Source organism: Mobula hypostoma, chromosome 6 (genome assembly GCF_963921235.1).
Source record: "Mobula hypostoma chromosome 6, sMobHyp1.1, whole genome shotgun sequence".
In the NCBI taxonomy this organism is placed as follows: Eukaryota; Metazoa; Chordata; class Chondrichthyes; order Myliobatiformes; family Myliobatidae; genus Mobula; species Mobula hypostoma.
The window spans coordinates 32779996-32803768 of record NC_086102.1 but is presented as its reverse complement, the minus strand read 5'-3'; the positions used below and the strand labels follow the sequence as shown (position 1 = coordinate 32803768).

The window sequence follows — 23773 nt, the reverse complement described above, 5'->3', positions numbered from 1 at the left end:
TTGATGTAAACTTTCCCTTTCATAGTCATGGAAAATTACACCACAGTAACAGGTCCTTCAGCCCATCTAGCTAATGCTGAACAATTTGAACTGCCTACTCCCAGCGACCTGCGCCAGGAACATACTGTTTACCATACCGGGAGCAACTTCATTTTCAAGTTGTTCTGTGATCTTGCTGCTCCTTTGCGATTTCTTCCAGCATCACATTTCTTACAGGTATCTATACCTCTTTTGAGATTATAGACTTTTGATAGTCTCTGAAATCATTTGCTGGACTGTTGCAACCAAGCTTTGAAATGGAATTGGAGACTGTGTTTACTTATGCTCCTGGAAAGAACCTTTGAATATTTTGCTATTGTAAAGATGCTGTGCAAATACGAGTTGTTGCATCTGTTAGTGATTACTGATTGTTACTCTTTTCTTGGGCCTTTTTCTTCTTGCTGCCTCCAATTCCTTTTAGCCTGAATGGGTATCCTGTTCAGACTAGAGCCAAACTTGAAATTATTAAAACTTGAAATTATCAATTTAATTATCAAAAAGCTGCAGAGGCTAGAAACAGAAATAAGAACAGAAAATGGTGGAAACGTGCAGCAAGTCAGACAGCATGAGAAGCGGAGTTTTTGTTTCATTTCTTCTGTCAGAACTCAAAATGTGACAAAACAAGCTAGGTTTAAGTTCCAAAGAGGTTGTGGGAGTAATAGATGGCACAAAGGGAGTATGTCTGGTAGGTGGTCAGGTTTTTTGAAGTAATTCTGAAGTTTACAAGGTGTCTGGTTAATAAATTAGTATGCACAGCTGGAGGCCAAGAAAACAAATAGGTATGTGTAAAGTTGTGAAATGCAGCTAAGCATTGTTGCTGAACCTGAAGCCAAACACATTCCAGAAATGTCCATATCAGGTAGTGTCTGTGGAAAGACAAAAACATCTGATCTCATCTTACAGATGGGTAATTTACAAATGAACTGGCTCATTTCAATACAAACTAAAAAAGGAACTTATTTAAAATAGTTGAATTCAGTAGGAAGACTTGAAAGTTCCAATGTGCCAAAACAGAAGATAAAATTAATGAAACATAGAAAACCTACAGCACAATACAGGCCTTTCGGCCCACAAAGTTGTGCCGAACATATCCCTACCTTAGAAGTTACTAGGCTTACCCATAGCCCTCTATTTTTCTAAGCTCCGTGTACCAATCCAAAAGTCTCTTAAAAGACCCTGTCATATCCGCTTCCACCACTGTTGCCGGCAGCCTATTCCATGCACTCACCACTCTCTGCGTAAAAAAAAAACTTACCCCTGACATCTCCTCTGTACCTACTCCCCAGCACCTTAAACCTGTGTCCTCTTGTGTAACCATTTCAGCCCTGGGAAAAAGCCTCTGACTAACCACACGATCGATGCCTCTCATCATCTTATACACCTCTATCAGGTCACCTCTCATCCTCGTCGCACCATGGAGAAAAGGCTGAGTTCGCTCAACCTGTTTTCATAAGGCATGCTCCCCAATCCAGGCAACATCCTTGTAAATCTCCTCTATACCCTTTCTATGGCTTCCACATCCTTCCTGTAGTGAGGTGACCAGAACTGAGCACAGTACTCCAATTGGGGTCTGACCAGGGTCCTCTATAGCTGCAACATTACCTCTCCTAAATTCAATTCCACGATTAATGAAGGCCAGTACACCGTATGCCTTCTTAACCACGGAGTCAACCTGCGCAGCTGCTTTGAGTGTCCTATGGACTCAGACCCCAAGATGCCTCTGATCTTCCACACTGCCAGAGTCTTACCATTAATACTATATTCTGCCATCATATTTGACTTACCAAAATGAACCACCTCATACTTATCTGGGTTGAACTTTTCAGCCTAGTTTTACATTCTATCAATGTCCTGCTGTAACCTCTGACAGCCCTCCACACTATCCACAATACCTCCAACCTTTGTGTCATCAGTAAACTTACTAACCCATCCCTCCACTTCCTCATCCAGGTCATTTATAGAAATCACGAAGTGTAAGGATCCCAGAACAGATCCCTGAGGCACACCACTGGTCACTGACCTCCATGTAGAACTTGACCTATCTACAACCACTCTTTGCCTTCTGAGGGCAAGCCAGTTCTGGATCCACAAACCAACGTCCCCTTGGATCCCATGCCTCCTTACTTTCTCAATAAGCCTTCGATGAGGTACCTTATCAAATGCCTTGCTGAAATCCATATACACCACATCTACTGCTCTACCTTCATCAATGTGTTTAGTCACATCCTCAAAAAATTCGGTCAGGCTCGTAAGACATGACCTGCTCTCGACAAAGTCATGCTGACTATTCCTATTCATATTATACCCCTCCAAATGTTCATAAATTCTGCCTCTCAGGATCTTCTCCATCAGCTTACCAACCACTGAAGTAAGACTCACTGGTCTATAATTTCCTGGGCTATCTCTACTCCATTTCTTGAATAAAGGAACAACATCCGCAACCCTCCAATCCTCCGGAACCTCTCCCATCCCCACTGATGATTCAAAGCTCTTTGCCAGAGGCTCAGCAATCTCCTCCCTCGCCTCCCACAGTAGCCTGGGGTACATCTCATCCGGTCCTGGCGACTTATCCAACTTGATGCTTTCCAAAAGCTCCAGCACGTCCTCTTTCTTAATATCTACATGCTCAAACTTTTCAGTCTGCTGCAAGTCATCACTATAATCACCAAGATCCCTTTCCATAGTGGATACTGAAGTAAAGTATTCATTAAGTACCTCTGCTATTTCCTCTGGTTCCATACACACTTTCCCACTGTCATAGTTGATAGGTCCTATTCTTTCACGTCTTATCCTCTTGCTCTTCACATTCTTGTAGGATGCCTTGGGGTTTTCCTTAATCCTGCCCGCCAAGGCCTTCTCATGGCCCCTTCTGGCTCTCCTAATTTCCTTTTTAAGCTCCTTCCTGTTAGCCTTATAATCTTCTGGATCTCTTAACATTACCTAGCCCTCTGAACCTTTTGTAAGCTTTTCTTTAGGTTGGCTAAAAATTAATTCTGTACTCAACAGAGCATTAACAATTATTTTTGTAGTATTACACCTCCAACTTACTGATCACACTAACATACCGTGAGCTGTAGATTTAATCATTTTTATGCAGGGGTTCTCTGAGACCTGAAAATTATTTTAAGGGTTCCTCCAAGGCATAAAAAGGGTTGAGAAAAGCTGCCTGAAATGTTTATTTGAGATCCTAAATGGTGGGAAGGAGTGAAGTTAAAGGACAGGTTTTGCAGGAGTGGTTTGTGGAGATGCAATGAGTCAGGAAGAGAATGATCGTATTAGAATGTAGTGTACCTGATGGTAGAATCCCTCTTAAGATAGTGTAAAATGAATCTCAGGTTTGTATATGGTGAAATATATGAACTGTGATAATAACTTTACTTTGAACTTTGTTATAAAAAACATTTTATTGAGCGAGAAGGCTGCTGGAATGAAAAGCTGATAAGAGACCAATGTCCTTGTTCTAGCGAGGAAAGAGAAGATGAAAACAAAGTGCGGGGAATGGAGTATGAGCAAGGTTGAGAGCCATGAAAATTACGAAACCGGGAAGCCAGAGTAAAGAAAAAAGGAAGACTCTTCAGAAGCACTTGTGTGCAAATCCTTCAGAACAGTTACAGAAGAGATAGAAAAATTGGAAAATGAAATATTCTTCCGAGAAGCATTGTGGGCGATGCAATCAAGATAATTATGTGAGCTAGTGGACTTTTAATGGATACAGTGCTGTCCAATCTGCTTTATTTATCTAGCACTTTCTGCTTTTAATGCTAGACTCCGTTAGTGGTTTTCTCTGTGAAGCTCAGCCTGGTTTTGCTCCCCATATAATTTAACATTTCTCTTTTAACAGTATCTTTTAACAACCTTACTGGAGTTCTTTGAGGATACAACGGTAGAGAGGAACAGATGGACATTATTTACTTGGATTTCCAGAAGGCATTTGATAAGGTGCCACATAAAAGACGTTCATAAGATAAGAATGCATTGAGTTGGGGGTGATGTATTAGTATGGATGGGGGATTGGTTAACCAATAGATTTGGGATACATGGGTGATTTTCTGGTTGGCAGTCAGTGGTGAGCAGTGTGCCACAGGAGTCAGTACTGGATCCCTAACTGTTCACCATATACATTAACAATCATGAAGAGGAGACTGAGTGCAGTGTATCTAAGTTTGCTGATTATACTAAATTGAGTGGAAAAGCAAACACTGCAGAGGATATGGAGAGTCTGCAGAGGGATATAGATAGGTTAAGTAAGTGGGCAAGGGTCTGGTAGATGGAGTACAATGCTGGTAAATGCTAGGTCATCCACTTTGGAAGGAAAAATGGAAGATCAGATTATTTAAATGGTAGAAAATTGCAGCATGCTGCTGTGCAGAAGGACTTGGGAGTGCTTGTGCATGAATCACAAAAGGTTGGTTTGCAGATGGAGCAGGCTATCAAGAAGGCAAATGGAATGTTGGCCTTCATTGCTAGAGGGATTGAATTTAAGAGCGAGGAGGTTATGCTGCAACTGTACAGGGTACTGGTGAGGCCACATCTGGAGTACTGCATGCAGTTCTGCTCTCCTTACTTGAGGAAGGATATACTAGCTTTGGAGGCGGTGCAGAGGAGGTTCACCAGTATGATTCCAGAGATGAGGGGGTTGGACTATGAGGTAAGATTGAATCGCCTGGGACTGTACTCACTGGAATTCAGAAGAATGGGAGGAGATCTTATAGAAACATTAACATTATGAAAGAGATAGATAAAATAGAGGCAGGTAAATTGTTTCCACTGATAGGTGAGCCTAGAACTAGGGAACATAGCCTCAAGATTCAGGGGAGTAAATTTAGGATGGAGATGAGGAGGAACTGCTTTTCCATAGTGGTGAATCTGTGGAATTCTCTGCCCCCAATGAAGCAGTAGAGGCTACCTCAGTAAGTATATTTAAGACAAGGTTGGATAGATTTTTGCATAGTAGTGGAGTTAAGGGGAAAAGGTAGTTAGGTGGAGATGATCAGATCAGCCATGATCTTATTGAATGGCCGAGCATGCTCAACAGGCTGGGTGGTCTACTCCTGCTCCTACTTCTTAAGTTCTTATGTTCTTATTCAAAGTATTTGTTATTCTAAGATTTTTGATCAGAATCTTTTAATGGCAACATCTGTTTAAAGAGAAATTGCAGCATTCATTGGAAATGTATTAATGCATAAGTGACTGATCGATGGAGGCACATTCAGTGAAAGTAAAGAAATTCACAGCAATGTGGGAGTTCTTTGGCTTTCAGAAAGAGTACTTCAAAATAAATCTGCTTCCTTTTTCATTGACTTTTCAAAGCTTCAAATACCTAGCTGCTTTTATACTGAAAGATTCAATAGGTGCTGTCCCTAATTGTTCCCTGTGACAGAACAATTCATGGTTCATCAACTTGTAGGGAAAAAATGAATCTTACTGTATTTTGCAGGCTTCCTCCAGCACATTCTTGGGTTGTGTTGATTGTTAATGCACGCTAGAAATTTCACTATGTTTCAATGTGCATGTAATAAATAAATACAGATAATCTAAATCGCATTGAAATTTGTATACTCAATCAACTATTATTCATTATAACAAAATTCTTCATAAATGATTTTGGTGAAATATTCTCTTGATGTGAGTTGTGGTTGAAATTGCTCCAGTATCTTAAAATTCAAGTAATCATGGTTCCTCACTGATAAATTTGCATTAACAGTGTGGTTTTAATGCTCTTCCCTAAAATGTATGTAAAACCACACGCTGTGCATTATGCCCTAATGCTTACTTTGTAAAGTTGTTGTTGCATCTTTGTTCTATACTTTTGCCAATATCCACAAAACCCAAAGATACTATAGACTTGTTTTGTAGTGTTGAGTTTTTGTCTACTCCCCTTGTCTTCATCGAAAGCTATAAAAAGCAAACTTATTAATCAGAACTATCCTATAGTTGCCAGGCATTTAAGGACATGTACTTGTATTCTTGGTTTTAATCTCGATCCTTCAACAACTTAATCTCAATTATGCACTGCAATATATAATTGTGAGTGAAAGTTTATTCTCACCTTATTCTGTGCAGTAAATAACAGCTGCCACTTTTCTATATCTTTCCACCTACATTCAACTGCAAATTTTTATCATCAGAGTCATACAACACAAATACAGGTTTCTTGGCCCACCATATCCATACCAGCCTTTTGCCTATCCATCTAATCCCATTTCAGACATCCCACCTCTCCCGGAACTTCCGAGAGTCTCCCGCATATTAGTAATGGCTCCCTGATGCCCACAAATTATATACAATATCACGGAAATCAATTTTTTTGAGAGCGAGTGAGAGAAAAGCGAGAGAGCGCGAGAGCGACTACGAGAGAGAGCGTGCGAGCGAGAAAGCAAGCGAGAGTGCTTGAGAGCGCGCGAGCGACGAGAGAGAGAGAGTGCGCCATTGCAGAGTGTTCCAAAGAAAAACGTATGTCACCCCAGACTACACTGAGGTGTACCCCTACCTAATAGGGATCAAAATAATGACAGTGTTGCTCGCTGCACTGTTTGCAACAGTGACTTTTCTATTGCCCATGGTGGATTAGGACTGTAAAAGACATGTTGAGGTGAGTTTAACAGGTGCCATTTGTTCATTAGCATAGCTAACGTTATTTAAACTAGCTGGCTAGCTGCTAAGGAGCTACTCTATTGCAGACATCCCACCTCTCCCGGAAGTCTCCCGCAATTGATGGTGCTACCTCCCTGAAATGAGTTTTTGCAGGGTGGGATGTCTGCCATTTACCTCAATTAGATTTGAATCCTGCGAGTGCCTGTGTCTAAATGCATGATAAATGTACTGACTGTCTGATCCTATCACATCGTCTGACGGCAGATATCAACTATCTCCGAGTGTTAAAAACTTTTACTCAGAATCATTTGAATCTTCCATCTTGTTTTTGATGCCACTACTGTGGGGAAAAATGCTTTCTCTACTGAATCTATGCATACCTCTTTCAGGTCACCCCTCAGCCTCCTTTGCTCCAAGGAAAACGAATCAATCCTATTTACTCTGTCCCCTCCCCCCTTAACTCAAGTTCTCCAGTCCGGGTAACATCGTGCTGAAACTCCTGTGTACTTTTTCCTTTAAACCTTCTATGTTCCATATGTGACTTGAAAATTTTTTGGCCACATTCTTCCAAGTTTAAATCAAGCTAGTATAATGTGAAATAATAATAGACTCAGCATTGGTTTCTTGCAACTTGGAAGCATGTCATCAAAAATTATTGATGTTGCATATGTAGCAGTGTGGGGCAGAAGAAAATAAGGAATACTCTATAATATTCATCAACAAAACATGTAGATCTGCACATTGATCTGCATAATATATTAATGTGATTTGAGGATTAGTTAACAAGCGTACTTCAGAATGTAGACATAAGCATATCATTCTCGTGTTGGGAGGCTGTGAGCAGAAGAGTGTCAAGGGGATTGGTGCATAGGACTTAGCTGTTCGCTTTTAATTTTAATGATTTGCATGAGGCAATCAAGTGTTACATATCCAGATTTATTCTTGATGCAAGACTGAATGGCAATGTGAGTTGAGAGTGTGGAGAGGATCTGGGAGATATGGACAAGGCTATGTCCATTGACAATATGGTGTGTGGAATGTAATGTGGAAAAATAGGCAGATCTTTTTTTTAACTGGTGAGAAATTTAAAACTGTTTAGAGGTACCTAAGTGAAAATTAATTCCCATACAGAAAACAGTTCTTGTATTCCAAGTTGACGATAGTAGAAATAGCATTCATGGACTTTGATTTGCCACTGCCTTTCCACTCAAACAAACCAGAATTCTGTGTATGTGGAAAATAAGCATAAAAAAGAGTGCTGGAAAGCTCTCAATGAACCAGACAGTGCTATAGAGAGAGCATCTTAAGAAAGGCTATAGAAATTGCCTCCGTTTAATTTCAAATACTACAAATGTATTTCCAGTTATATTTGCCATACACAATTATTATAGCTTCTCAAATTTCAACATAAGAAATATGGTTTTATTTATTGTTCCAGCCACTTTCTAATCCTTACAAGTGACATTAATATTGGATTATATTCTTTTCTGCCACTTATAAGTCAGCCAGTGCTAAAGTGTTGCAAGTATTGGTAAGATTAGTCTGCTGATAGTTTAATGTATTTCTACAGACTGAAATGAATCAATTATTCCTGATAAGTGTTCTAATTCCTATTAGTAAATCAAAGATCAGCTAAATAGTGAGTTGTTGATCTTTCACTTCTGTCTTAGGGATAAAGAACTAGCTGAAGCATTGGATGAAGGAGGTTGTGACTTGGAGACACTCAGAAGCATAATTCAAGGGCGATGCATACCTGCTGACCAAAGGGCCAAAGTGTGGAAGGTAAAAGCAAATGCTGCAGATATACAGCATTTTCAACTCAGAAGATTTTTAGAGCAGTTTGGCCATCTTGGAATGACTAAATCACTAATATAATCCATTTGGAGAAAATATTAAGCTTATTTTTAGAGCTTTCAGTATTTAAAAATGACTTCTGTTATAATTTGCTGATGGTGACAATGGGATAATCAGCTCTTTGATCATCATAAACATAACATTGCCCCAGTTCCTCTGCATAAATTTGCTGTTTGTTTTCTTCTAAATTATACACACCAGAAGAAAATACTTTTGATTCTCAAGATGTGTTGATGTGGTGATGGCCTCAGTTTAGTGATTATGAAAGGGGTAGTAACATCAGAACTACTTATTATTATCCAGTGATTCATTCTAGAGCATAGGAATATATCAATCGGCCTAGCCAGGCTTACAAGTAAAGAATGGTTATCTGGATGAGGTAGCTGATCATTTCCAAGTGACAGTGCTTTTGCTAGAGATTTCTGCTCTTACATGACTAACATAAATTACACTTTATACTCTGTTTTCTGTGCTTCAGTTCAAATTTTGAAAAATAATGCATGGCTTTGTTCTCTCAAATTCATATATAAATGTATTCAGTTTGATTGCTTCAAATAATTAAAACATTCTTTCTGGTGGATGCATGAATGGTCTTGAGTCCGAAAAGCTGTCAAATATATTGGATTAATGTTGATTTAATATTTTCTCTTCATTGGCAGAAGATGTCTCTTGTTAGTGTCCAGTTAGATTGCTGTGACTTGTGCAAAACTGAATAGTGACTGCAGAATTGCATTTAGGAAGGATATACAGCAGAAGGAAAACGGAGTAAAAAGGGGATTTAGCCCTTGTAATACAGAATGTTGGGGATGACTGAAACTTTAGAAATGTGAGAGAAAGTGAAAGCTGAGGCATTTTTCTCTTGGAAGCAAAATATAGGCACATAATCTGAAAGTTTCGGATATGCCATTCAAGAGCAATGTTAGGAAACACGTCTTCACTGAAAGGATATTAGAAATGTGAAGGGACAAGATTCAAGTCATAAATTCATTACAATGGAGAGGAACAAGATTCAGCCCAGGAATTCTATGGAGCCAATAATCCTTTCACTCAGTGTCTTGTAGATTGGAAACATTGCTAGTTTTAAGACAAGCAACATCATCCTGAAACTTTGGTCCAGTATGACCCAGATGCCCTGTCCAAGCTAGTCCTGCTTGCCAGCGTTTGGCCCATATCCATTTAAACCTTTCCTATTTACGTACTTGTCCAAGTACCTCCTAAATGTTCTATGTACTTGCCTCACTATTATCCCATAATCATTAATAGTATTTGTTTTCACCACTCTTGTATGCAACAAGTTCTAGACCATTTCTGCTCACTGTAAAAAATGTTCTTCCTCGCCTCCTTCCCTGTAATTATTATGCAAAACTTAAACTTGTGTTTCCCTTCGCTTTGTGCCATCAGATAATGAGAACAGTTTTACTTTGTCCAGCCGTAACCTGACAACCTCTGTCAAAAGTTTCTTTAATCTTCTTTGCGCAAAGAAACAACTTGAGTCTTTCTAACGTAATCTTGCAGTTAAGCTAACCCGTCCTCAGAGCTATTCTGATATTTTTTCCTGTACCCTGTCAAGTACCCTTTGACCTGTTCCAAAGTGTGGTAACCAGAATTGGACACATTTGTTGTGACTAAACAGGAACTTTGGAAAGGTTCAATATAACCTCTTCATGGACTTATGTTTCTGAAACCCAAGGTCATATATATTTTGCCAATTACACTCAATCGATCCTGTCACCTTCTAAAACCTCAGCATGTGAAAGTACTTGAGTGATATAGTGCAGAAGTAGTGAATTTTAAACATTAGATCATGTTTTAAAAAATTCTAGAGCCTTGCAATATGGACTCTTTGTTCAGCTGGTAATGCCAATCAAAATGCCCATGTAAGCTAGTCCCATTGCCCACCTTTGGCCTATATCCCTTTAAAACTTTATTGTCTGTGTACCTGTCTAAATACCTCTTAAATATTGTTAATGTACCTGTCTCAACCACTTCTTCTGGCAGCTCAATCCATATATGAGCATTCCTTTGGATGAACAATTTGCCCTTGAGGTTATTATCAAATCTCTGCCCCTGAGCTTAAACCTATACCCTCTAGTTCTTGCTTCCATTGCCATGGGAAAAAAGATAGAAATGGAACAGTACAGCCTATAATGAACCCTTTAACCTACAAACGTACTTCGAGGTCAACGTAACACTTCCTTCCCACAAAGCCTTCCATTTTTCTCTCATCCATGTACATATCTAAAGAGTTTCTTAAATGTTCCTAATGTATCTGACTCTACCCTCACCCTTAGCAGCGTGTTCCATGCACCCATCACTCACTGTAAAATAAAAATTCGTACCTCTGACATTCCCGTGTACTTTTCTCTAGTTACCTTAAGTACGTCCTCTCGTGTTAGCTATTGCAACCTTGGCAGAAAGGTGTTGGCTGTTCATTGTCTGCCTCTTACCATTTTGTACACCTCCATCAAGTCACCTCTCATCCTCCTTCGCTCCAAAGAGAAAAGCCCTACTTCGCCCAACCTTATATGCTCTTTAATCCAGGCAGCATTTCTTCTTCACAAATGTGTATTTACCCGATGTATGCACCTCATGATTTTGTACTCCTCTAAGATCACCCTTCATTCTTTCTTTTTAAATCTTTTTTATTGAATAAGTATACAAAAAGGTAAGCCATATAGGCACTAATACACTGTTAGAATATAATAAAATTACAGGAGATATTAATACAGATTTAAAAAATGATACAAACAATGTAATTTAAACATAACAATAAGGTAACATAATAGTATACTAATTTATATATATATATCAATAGAGAAAAGGAAAAAAAAACCCCAAAAAAAACCCACCGTGCAACTAAACTAAAAGCAAAGCAAAGCAATGGGCTAACTTGGAACCAAGTAGAGTTAAAGAACTTAAAATCACGTCCTCAAACCCAACCTCCATTAAAAACAGTAAAAAAAAAAGAAGGGAATATAAATATGGAGCAAAAAAGAGAAGAAAAAAATTACATTAAATGAAAATATTGAATAAAAGATCTCTAGGTCTGTTCAAATTTAAGTGAGGAATCATAGAGATTGCTTCTAATTTTCTCCAAATTCAAGCATAATATCGTCTGAGAAAACCAAAAAAAGGTAGTTAGAGCATTAAGCTCTTTCCAATGTTGTAAGATGCATCTTTTCGCCATTAAAGTAAGAAATGCAATCATTCTACGGGCTGAAAGAGAAAGATTACTAGAAATTTTAGGTAATCCAAAGATAGCAGTAATAGGGTGAGGAGAGATATCTATATTCAATACCTTTGAGATAATATTAAAAATGTCTCTCCAAAAAGTTTCCAGAGTAGGACAAGACCAAAACATATGAGTTAAAGAGGCTATCTGCCCTGGACATCTATCACAAAAAGGATTAATATGAGAATAAAAACGAGCTAATTTATCTTTGGACATATGTGCTCTATGAACAACTTTAAATTGAATTAGGGAATGTTTAGCACAGATAGAGGAAGTATTGACTAACTGTAAAATCTGCCCCCAGTCATCCACGGAAATGATAGAACCCAATTCCTGTTCCCAATCTACCCTAAGCTTATCAAATGGAGCTTTCCTAAGTTTCATAATAATATTATAAATCATAGCCGATGCACCTTTCTGACATGGATTAAGGTTAATTATAGTATCTAAGATATATGTAGGAGGAAGCATTGGAAAGGAAGAAAGTATAGTACTTAGGAAATTTCTAACTTGTAGATATCTAAAAAATTGTATTCTTGATAAATTATATTTATTAGATAATTGTTCAAAAGACATAAGGGAACCATCTAAAAATAAATCCAAAAACCGTGAAATACCCTTAGTCTTCCAAATTTGAAAAGCACGATCTGTGAAAGAGGGAGGAAAAAATATGTTACCTAAAATAGGAATCGCTAGCCCAATTTGGTTAAGATCAAAAAATTTTCTGAATTGAAACCAAACACGTAAGGTATATTTAACTATCGGGTTAGAGACCTGTTTGAGGCGTTTCAAATCAAAAGGAAGAGAGGAACCTAAAATAGAGCCAAGTGTATAGCCCTGAACAGATTGTATTTCCATTGCTACCCATTTAGGAATGGATAGTATATCCTGGTCAAGTAACCAAAATTTCATATGTCGAATATTAATTGCCCAATAATAGAATCTAAAGTTAGGTAATGCTAAACCTCCATCTCTCTTAGCTTTCTGTAAATGTATTTTACCCAGTCTCGGGTTTTTATTTTGCCAAATAAATGAAGAAATTTTTGAGTCAACTTTATCAAAAAAAGATTTTGGAACAAAAATCGGTAATGCCTGAAATATATATAAAAATTTTGGCAGAAAAAACATCTTAACTGCATTAATACGACCAATCAAAGTTAAATATAATGGAAACTATTTAGATGAAAGTTGAATAATATGGTCGATTAAGGGTAAAAAATTAATCTTAAATAAATCTTTGTGTTTACAAGTAATTTTAATCCCAAGATATGAGATCACCCTTCGTTCTTAAATGCTTCAATGAATAAAGTCCAAACCTGCTCAGCCTCCCTAATAACTCAGTCCCTCCAGTCCTGGCAACAGCCTTGCAAATAATTTCTTTCTTTCTTTCTTTTTAAATCTTTTTATTGAGTAAGTATACAAAAAAGGTAAGCCATATAAACATTAATACAATGTTAAAGTATAATAAAATTCCAAAAGATAACAATACCAAAAAGAAAATACTACAAACAATGTAATTTAAGCATAAGAAACCAAGATAACATAATAGTATACTAAATTTTATATATATCAATGGAAAAAAAGAAAAAAAAAACAACCCCAAAAAAAAACCCACCGTGCAACTAACTAAAAGCAAAGCAAAGCAATGGGCTAACTTGAAACCAAACATAGTTAAACTTAAAATCACGTCCTCAATCCCGACCTCCATTAAAACAGTGAAAAAAAAACAAGAAGGGTAAATATTACATTAAATGAAAATATCGAATAAAAGGTCCCCAAATCTGTTCAAATTTAAATGAAGAATCATAAAGGTTACTTCTAATTTTCTCCAGATTCAAACATAAAATCGTCTGAGAAAACCAAAAAAAGGTAGTTGGAGCATTAAGCTCTTTCCAATGTTGTAAAATACATCTTTTCGCCATCAAAGTAAGAAATGCAATCATTCTACGGGCTGAAGGGGAAAGATTACTAGAAATTTTAGGTAGTCCAAAGATAGCAGTAATAGGGTGAGGAGAGATATCTATATTTAATACCTTAGAAATAATATTGAAAATATCTCTCCAAAAAGTTTCCAAAGTAGGGCAAGACCAAAACATATGAGTTAAAGAGGCTATCTGCCCCGAACATCTATCACAGAAAGGATTAATATGCGTGTAAAAACGCGCTAACTTATCTTTGGACATATGTGCTCTATGAACCACTTTAAATTGAATTAGGGAATGTTTAGCACAAATAGAGGAAGTATTAACTAATTGTAAAATCTGCCCCCAATCATCCACAGAAATGGTAAGCCCCAATTCCTGTTCCCAATCTACCCTAAGCTTATCAAATGGAGCTTTCCTAAGTTTCATAATAATATTATAAATCATAGCCGAAGCACCTTTCTGACATGGATTAAGGTTAATTATCGAATCTAAAATATATATAGGAGGAAGCATTGGAAAGGAAGAAAGTATAGTACTTAGACAAATAATTTCTGCACTCTTTCCATCTTAATGACATTGTTCCTATTCCAAAGTATTCTCCCTACATTTTCATCATCTCCACCTTTATTCTGCCACTCATTTACAATCCTGGGCCAATTTACAGTCGCTAGTCAATCTACCAACTTGCTTGCTTTTGGAATTTGGGAGAAACTGGGGAAAATCAGGATGAAATCCATGTCCTCATAGGGCAAATATGCACATCCCACACTGACATCATCTGAAGTAATGATATAACTGGGGTTTCTGGCACTGTGAGACAACAGTTCTAATAGCTGCACCACAGTGCTTCCCACAAACCCTCAGTTCCTTTCCACCTGTGCTGTTTGAACTATGCCTTGTTTCAATATTGCCTCTTGGTATTCCATCCATCGAAATGTATTACTTACACTTCTCCGTCAGAGGTTTCTGTTGCTTTTTATTATAAGACTTGAATGAATGACCTATTTCTGTTCCAGTGCCTTCAAACAATATTGATACAGTAGTGTACAAAAGTCTTGAGCACATATAGCCAAGGTGCCTAAGACTTTTGCACAGTACTGTATACTATGTCTTTCCAGTTACCAAATGACACTTAATACTACTGAGATAATTCAAAGCTAAGTATTCTTTTTCCCAACCACCTTTCCATTTTAACCAACCAATATACAGTAATGTGCAAAAGACTTTACATTCAGCTAAGGTAGAATTATTTTAATCTCTGCTACCTGACACTGTACTTCCTTCTAAATGATTTAAGGATGAAAAGTTATGAACTTGGCTGTGGTTGTTTAATAGGAAATGGACTGACCCTATTATGTGTGCCTTGGCCAAGTGCCAGTACACTAAATTATAAATTAGAAATTTCTGAGTGCAAGGCACACAGTGGTGACTTGAACATATTTTCAGTGCAACGCTAAGGGATTACTGCATATTCAAGGTGCCACCTTTCTCATGGTGCATTAAATTTAGATACTATCAACTGAGATAGAAAAGGTACCATGACCCTAATTGTTCAAAACCAACAGGATACTTGCAATGTCCAAGTTACTTCTATGCTTTAATATATGCCATGAATAATAAACTCCCCAAGCCTTCAACTCCAACATCTTTAGTACTTCACTCATTCAGGCTGTTGTCCTCACATGCATCAAATCAGCCACCATCATCCCGGTACAAAAGAACTCTGCACATTCAGACCTAAGTGACTACTGCTAATTATTATGAAGTGCTTTGAAAGGCTGCATGTATCAAAAGCCATTGGGCACTCACCAATTTGCTTACCGACTGAACCGCTCTATGCCAGATGCCATGCACTTGGCCCTGGCACACCTAGAAAACAAGGACGCATGTGAGAATGTTGTTTCTGGATTTCACCTCAGTGTTCAACACTATTGTCCCATAGACCCTGGTGAACAAAATTTTACTCATTCACAGTACACTGTGGAACTGGGTGATGGGCTTCCTAACCAACAGAACTCTCATAGCCATAATGTAGAACTGCTTCTCCATCCCCATCATCCTCAATGTAGGTGCCTCCCACAACACCCCCCCCGCCCCCGGACTGTGTACTGAGCCCATTGCTGTACGCTCTGCTAACACATGATTGCACAGCCAAACACCAAGTAATCATATTTTCAAGTTTGCTGATGACACAACAGTGGTGAGGCTTATCATGCAATGCCCATTGCTAGAGGAACCCTATACTGTTGCAGATCTTGCTGAATTCAACAACAAGGTGCAAAAATGTGTCCAAATTTGGCTGGGCCATGTATAGAGTGTCAGTGGACACGATAAGAAGATCATCAACAATGATGAGAAAGCCTGCAGAGAGGAGGTGGTAGAGCTCGAGGTCAGGTGCCAGGCAAATAACCTCTTCCTCGATGTCAACAAGCCAAAGGAGATGGCTCCAGGAGAACTCGCACCACTCACACCCCTCTTTACATCGGCGGCACAGCAGTGGAAATTGCAAGCAGTTTCAAACTCCTGGGTGTGCACAGCACATCTTGCACAACCTTTCATGGTCGCAGAACACATACGCAATCAGGAAAGCTCACCAATGCTTCTACCTTCTGAGGAGGCTGAAGAGAGCTAGACTATGTATATCTATACGCGCATCCTAACAAGCTGCATCACTGCATGGTATGGAAACTGCACTGTGGCAAACAGGAAGGCCGTGGGTAGTCAAAACTGTCAAACCCACCACCGGTACCAGCCTACCTACCATTAAGGGCATATGTCCTAATCAAAAAAGTGCAACAGTGCCTTTATTTCCTGCAGAGCATCAAGAAAGCTCACCTCTGTCCCAGGATACTGATGGACTTTTACTGCTGTACCATTGAGAGTATATTCACCAACTGCATCTCAGTGTGCTATGGCAATTGTCCCGTATCGGACCGCAAAGCACTCCAGCGTGTGGTGAAAACTGCCCAGTGGATTATCGGCACCCAATTGCCCACCATTGAGAACATCTACCATAAACGCTGCCTGGGCAGGGCGACGAGCATTATCAGGGATGCAGCTCACCCTAACCATGGACTTTTAACTCTCCTCCCATCCGGTAGGCGATAAAGGAGCCTCTGCTCCCACACCAGCAGGCACAGGAAGAGCTTCTTCCCTGAGGCTGTGACACTGCTGAACCTCACATCACAGCGCTAAGCAGTATTGCACCCATATTGTACTGTCTCAGTACTTCTATATTTGTGTGCTGTAGCACTTACTTTTTATTCACAGTTATTTTGTAAATGACACTATTCTTTGCATTTCTGGTTAGATGCTAGCTGCATTTCATTGGCTTTGTATCTGTACTCGGCACAATGACAATAAAGTTGAATCTAATCTAATATGCATAGAAGTGCCAGATAAGGACCAGTAATAACACGAAGGATCCCATACAGCCTGCTCATGGACTGTTTGTCCCACTCCCATTATGGAGGAGGCTATGTAGCATCACCCCCCCCCCCCCCAGGATCACCATACTCATAAACAGTTACTTTCCCTAAAGCAGTAAGGCTAATCAACATATCAAACCCTCCACTTCCCTACCACCAGTACTCATTTTCTGTCAGTCACTTTATGTACAGATAGTCCTGTGCCCAGTGTCACTTTATGGTCGTAAATCAATCTATGCACATAAGCTAGATTATGTATTTATATTGTGTTGGGTTTTTATGTTACTGTGTTCTTTATTTTATTGTTTTGTGCTTCATCAGATATGGAAAACAATTATTTTGTTCTTTACACTTGTGCACTGTAAATGATATTAAACGATCTTAAATCTTGAGCAACTCTTCACTTCTTATTTGAACACAGATCCAGTTAATGCCCCACTTCAGATCTCCACCAGACTGAATGTTAAAAAGGAAGTTAGCTTGGAAGCATTGATGTGTAAGGTGGAGGTACAAAGAAGCGAATGCCATGAAACAGAGAAACTGGGAGAATGGAAATAAGTCCTCACAAAATTGACTGGGTCAAGATGAGAGAGTCAGTAAACTGGTAGTTACTAGCTGGCAGCTGAGATCCTGAAATTTACTCTTTATTCATTCACAGAATAAAGATGTTTAACAACTAGGTGTGTTAATAAAAAGGGGAAGAGTCTGAAAGCAGGATGGAAATTGATATCAAAAGCACTAAATGGATTAAGGTAATGGAAAAGAGGCAAAGGAGGAATACCAAGCATTCAGTGAAAGCTTTCAGTTTTAACTCCATTCACTCTCTCCATATAAAAATGTTTGCCATTGGAATCCATATGCGTCTGTTTAACTTTGGAATATGTGAAAATTCTTTCTTCCAATTAATGCTTGGTGTCCTCCTTTGCCTCTTTCCCATCACCTTAATCTATTTAAAATTTTACTACCAATTTCCATCCAACTTTCAGACTCTTCTCCTGTTTATTAACATACCTAGCTGTTAAATATCCTTATTCTGTGAATGAATAAAGAGTAAATTTCAGGATCTGGGCTGCCAGTTAGCAACTACTATCAGTTTACTGATTCTCTCACTATCTTGACCCAGTCATTTTTGTGAGCACATTTCCATTCTCCCAGTTTCTCTGTCTCATTGCATTTACTTCTTTATAATTCCACCTTGTGTGTCAATGCTTTAAGATGGCTTCCTTTTTGTTTCAATTGTGGTTTTCCCCTTCTAGGGTAGTCTGGGTCCTTAATCATATTTCTCTTTTCCTGTGCCACCTTTAGTCCTTACCTTTTTCTGCATCTTCCTACTTGTTGATTTATAATGATTCCCAGTTCTGATAAAAATTTATTAAACTAAAATGTAAATTTTATTTCTGTCTCCTGAAATGCTTGCAGCCATCCTGAGCATTTACAGCATTTTTGCTTATTTTAGTCCCAAAATAATCTACTCATCTAATCGTTTTTAAGTCTGTGTTGTATGCATTTTGTCTTTGCCTACATTGCAATTGTTAATGCATTCTAAAAGCAGCACCATATCAATGCAAAATATTATGTTCTGTGATGCTTTTAAATTTTAACTGGTTCTACTTTTCAGATTTCACTTAATGTAGCAGGGAAAGTAGGTAGTCTGGGATCATGGGATGGATCTCTCGATCTGCCTGAACAAACATTAATTCAAGAAGATTGCCAAAAGCTCATAGGTAATTAAGCAACTTCTGTGAAATGTTTATCTGTTTTCAAGTTATTGCTTACAATAATTATTGCCAGGGATGGTATTCTAGCAGGATGGAGAGGGGAATATTGAGTTTTATGATACAGGATGCGATCAAAGCTAAAAGGAATAAAATTAAAAACTAAATAAATTATGATTGGTTATACTAAACTTCAGTTAAACCTAAAGTTATAGGAGAAATAGAACTCTACAGCGCAAGGATCGTTCAGAGCCTGTCGTGTAGATGTGATTGATTGAAAGAGTTCTGAATTTCATTCCCATACTCTTTCCTAAATCTTTTTTTTCTCAACTTGATGAATTGTGAAACCATTGCCTTCATATCCTGCGGTACATTCCATTCCACAGACTTTTATCTCACTCCCTGACAGTAAAATTAAATCAGATATGTATGGAACCGGAGGAGATAGCAGAGGTACTTAACGAGTACTTCGCTTCAGGATTCACTACAGAGAAGGACCTTGGCGATCGTAGGACTGAAAAGCTTGAGCATGTAGATATTAAGAAAGAGGATGTGCTGGAGCTTTAGGAAAGCATTAAGTTGGATAAGTCACCGGGACCAATAAGATGTATCCCAGGCTACTGTGGGAGGTGAAGGAGGAGATTGCTGAGCCTCAGGTGATGATCTTTGCATCATCAATGGGGCCGGGAGAGGTTCTGGAGGATTGGAGGGTTGTGGATGTCCTTCCATTGTTCAATAAAGGGCGTAGAGATAGCCCAGGAAATTATAGACCAGTGAGTCTTACTTCAGTGGTTGGTAAGTTGATGGAGAAGATCCTGAGAGGCAGGATTTATGAACATTTGGAGAGGTATAATATGATTAGGAATAGTCAGCATGGCTTTATCAAAGGCAGGTCGTGCCTTACGAGCCTAGTTGAATTTTTTGAGGATGTGACGAAACACATTGATGAAGGTAGAGCAGTAGATGTGTATATGGATTTCAGCAAGGCATTTGACAAGGTATCCCATGCCAGGCTTATTGAGAAAGTAAGGAGGCATGGGATCCAAAGGGACATTGCTTTGTGGACCCAGAACTGGCTCGCCCACAGAAGGCAAAGAGTGGTTGTCGACGGGTCATATTCTGCATGGAGGTCGGTGACCAGTGGTGTGCCTCGGATCTGTTCTGGGACCCCTACTCTTCGTGACTTTTATAAATAACCTGGATGAGGAAGTGGAGGGATGGATTAGTAAATCTGCTGATGACACAAAGGTTGGAGGAGTTGTGGATAGTGTGGAGGGCTGTCAGAGGTTACAGCAGGACACTAATAGGATGCAAGACTGGACTGAGAAGTGGCAGATAGAGTTCAACCCAGATAAGTGTGAGGTGGTTCATTTTAGTAGGTGAAATATGATGGCAGAATATAGTATTAATGGTAAGACTCTTGGCAGTGTGGAGGATCAGAGGGATCTCGGGGTCCGAGTCCATAGGACACTCAAAGCCGCTGCGCAGGTTGACTCTGTAGTTAAGAAAGCATAGAGTGCATTGGCCTTCATCAATCGTGGGACTGAGTTTAGGAGTTGAGAGGTAATGTTGCAGCTATATAGGACCCTTGTCAGACCCCACGTGGAGTACTGTGCTCTTTTCTGGTCACCTCACTATAGGAAGGATGTGGAAACCATTGAAAGGGTGAGAGGAGATTTACAAGAATGTTGCCTGGATTGGGGAGCAAGCCTTATGAGAATAGGTTGAGTGAACTCGGTCTTTTTTCTTTGGAGCGACAGAGGATGAGAGGTGACCTGATAGAGCTGTATAAGATGATGAGAGGCATTGATGGTGTGGATAGTCAGAGGCTTTTTCCCCAGGGCTGAAATACTTAGCACGAGAGGGCACAGTTTTAAGGTGCTTGGAAGTAGGTACAGAGGAGATGTCAGGGGTAAGTTTTTTATGCAGAGAGTGGTGAGTGCGTTGAATGGGCTGCCGGCGACGGTGTCTTTTAAGAGACTCCTGGACGGGTACATGGAGCTCAGAAGAATAGAGGGCTATGGGTAACCCTAGGTAATTTCTGAGGTAAGGACGTGTTCGGCACAGCTTTGTGGGCCGAAGGGCCTGTATTGTGCTGTAGGTTTTCTATGGTTTTCTATGTTTTTCTATAACTTGCCTTCACTCATGTCTGTTCCTATTGTATTAAAGCTCTGTGCCTTTGTTTTGACAAACTTTTCATTGCCTTCCTCTTACTGGTGTTTGTTCAGTCCAGTGATGGGGCAGTCGAAGAGTCTGATGGTTGAGGAGAAAAAGAGAGCAAGGGACAAAATTGGTGCTATGGAAGATCAGTGTGATACTTTGTGTGTGCAGCCAAGGGAAATGGAGATCAGTATTTACTTGGGAGACAGACACAAAGTTTACTGAAGTGAGGCAAAGCAGCAGCGAGGTCAGGAACTGTATACAGATTACAGAGCAGGAGCTGATTGCTGTCTTGAGGCAAATACGGGTGGATAAATCCCCAGGCCTTGACGAGGTATTCCCTCTGATCCTGCAGAAGGCTAGTGCAGAAACTGCAGCAGTCCTAACAGAGATATTTACAGAGACTGTAAGATATAGGAGCAGAATTACGCCATTCAGCCAGTCAAGTCTGCTCGCTATTTCTTCATGGCTGATCCCGGATCCCACTGAGCTCTATATACTTGCCTTCAAGCCATTATCCTTTGATGCCCTGACCAAAGAGTAAACTATCAACTTCCACGTTAAATATACCCACGGACTTGGCCTCCACCACTGTCTGTGGCAGAGCATTCTTCAGATTTATTATGTCTGGCTAAAAAAAATCCTCCTTAACTCTCTTCTAAAGGGTCACCCTTCAGTTTTGAGGCTGTGCCCTTTAGTTCTGGATTTCCCCCATACCCTAGGAAACAGCCTCTCACATCCTTCTTCACTATAGACTGAACCTGTAAATTAACCTTCTGGGAGTCTTGCATGAGGATGCCTAAGTCCCTCTGCACCACTGATGTTTGAATTTTCTCCCCATTTAGATAACAGTCTGCACTATTGTTCCTTTTATCAAAGTGCATTATCATACATTTCCCAACACTGCATTCAATCAACCACTATTTTGCCCATTCTTCCAATTTGCAGTCTTGCTGCAATCAATTATTGACAAACAATGTGGAAAGTAGCGGTCCCAATTCTGACCCTGGGGAACACCACTAGTCACTGGCAGCCAACCAGAAAAGGCCCCCTTTATTCTCACTTGCTGCCTCCTGCAAGTCAGCCGTTGCTCTATCCATGCCAGTACCTTTCTTGTAACAACTTAGGAATTTATCTTGTTATATAGCCTTGTGGGTGGAGATCGACAGCCCCTCCATTGTCCAACCTGCTGGTTACCTCCTCAAAGAATTCTGACAGATTTGTCAGGCAAGATTTCCCATTACAGAAATCATGCTGAATTTGACTTATTTTATCATTAGTCTCCAAGTACCCCGAAACCTCATCCTTAATAATAGACTCCACTTTTCGAACCACTGAGGTTAGGCTATCTGGCCTATAATTTCCTTTCTTTTGCCTTGTTCCCTTTTTAAAGATTGAGTGACATTTGCAATTTTTCAGTCTTCTGGAATCCAGCGATTCTTGAAAGATCATGACCAATGCATCTATCATCTCTTCAGGAACCCCTTTCAGGACTCTGGGATGTAGTCCATCTGGTAAAGGTGATTTATCCACCCTAAGATTTTTCAGTTTGCCTAGCACCCGTTTATAGCAGCAGTGGCACTCACTCCTGCTCCCTGACACTCACGGACCTCTGGCACACTGCTGGTGTCTTCCACAGTGAAGACTGGTGCAAAGTTCCCATTTAGTTTATCTGCCATTTCCTTGTCATCAATTATGACCTTACCAGCATCATTGTCCAGTGGTCCAATATCAACTATATTAACTTTTACTCTTTATAAAGCTGAAAAACTTTTTGTATCCTGCTTTATGTTATTGGATAGTTTGTCCTCGTATTTCATCTTTTCCTTTGTAGCTTTTTTTCCCTGTTGTTGGATTTTAAAAGCTTCCCAATCATCCAACTTCCCACTCACTTTTGCTATCTTGTGTGCCCTTTCCTTGCCTTTAATGCAGTCCTTAACTTCCCTTGTCAGCCATGGTTGGCTACCCTGCCATTTGAGAACAACTTCTGTGGGATGTATTTATTCTGTGTCTTGTGAACTATTCCCAGAAACTCTGCAATCATTCCCGCCAGTATCATCGTCCAATCCACATGGATAAGCTCCTCTCTCATGCCTCTGTAATTCCTCTATTCTATTATGATACTGATATATGTGGCTTTGATTCTCCCTCTCGAGTATCAGAATGAATTTAATCATATTATGGTCACTGTCTCCTAAGGGTTCCTTTACATTAAGCTCCCTAATAAGGTCTGGGTTATTTAACACAACATGCAATCTAAGATGGCCTTTCCCCTGGTAAGCTCAAGCTGCTCTTAAAAAGCCATCTTGTAGGCATTCAACAAATTTCCTCTCTTGTGATCCAACACCAACCTGATTTTCCCAATCCCCTTGCATATTGAAGTCTCCCATTACAATTGTGACATTAATCTTATTGTATGCCTTTTCCAGCTCGTTTTGCAGTTCAACCCCACAACTTGGCTACTATTTGGAGGCCTAGGAATGATTCCCATAATATTTTTTTACCCTTGCAGTTTCTTAACTCCACCCATGAAGATTCAACATTCTCTGACCCTGAGTCACCTCTTTCTAAAGATGTAATTCCATCTCTTTACCAACAGAGCCATGCCACAGCCTTTGCCTTCCTACCTGTCCTTGCAATACAAATTATATCCTTTGATGTTAAGCTGCCAACTATGGCCTTCTTTCAGCCATTACTCAGTGACTTCGTCCACCTCATTCCGAATGTTACATGCATTTAAATACAGCACCTTCGGTCTTGCATTCTTTGACCTTTTGAATGTTGCCTCTGTGGTACAATTTAACTCTTTGTTCTGTCTGCAGTTGT

At 39.5% G+C, this 23773-nt stretch overlaps 1 protein-coding gene across 3 annotated transcripts in view; it reads left to right on the top strand.

The window, feature by feature from the left end:
• The window catches only part of tbc1d23 (TBC1 domain family, member 23), a 107009-nt gene that overhangs the window by 9586 nt on the left and 73650 nt on the right, over positions 1-23773 (top strand). For 2 of the 3 annotated variants that reach the window (XM_063050511.1, XM_063050510.1), the window contains exons 2-3: positions 8304-8415; positions 18691-18796. In XM_063050511.1, the coding sequence (XP_062906581.1) occupies positions 8304-8415; positions 18691-18796 (218 nt within the window). Of the gene's footprint in view, positions 1-8303; positions 8416-18690; positions 18797-23773 lie in introns of those variants that run through there. The other variant, XM_063050512.1, reaches the window with a different exon arrangement.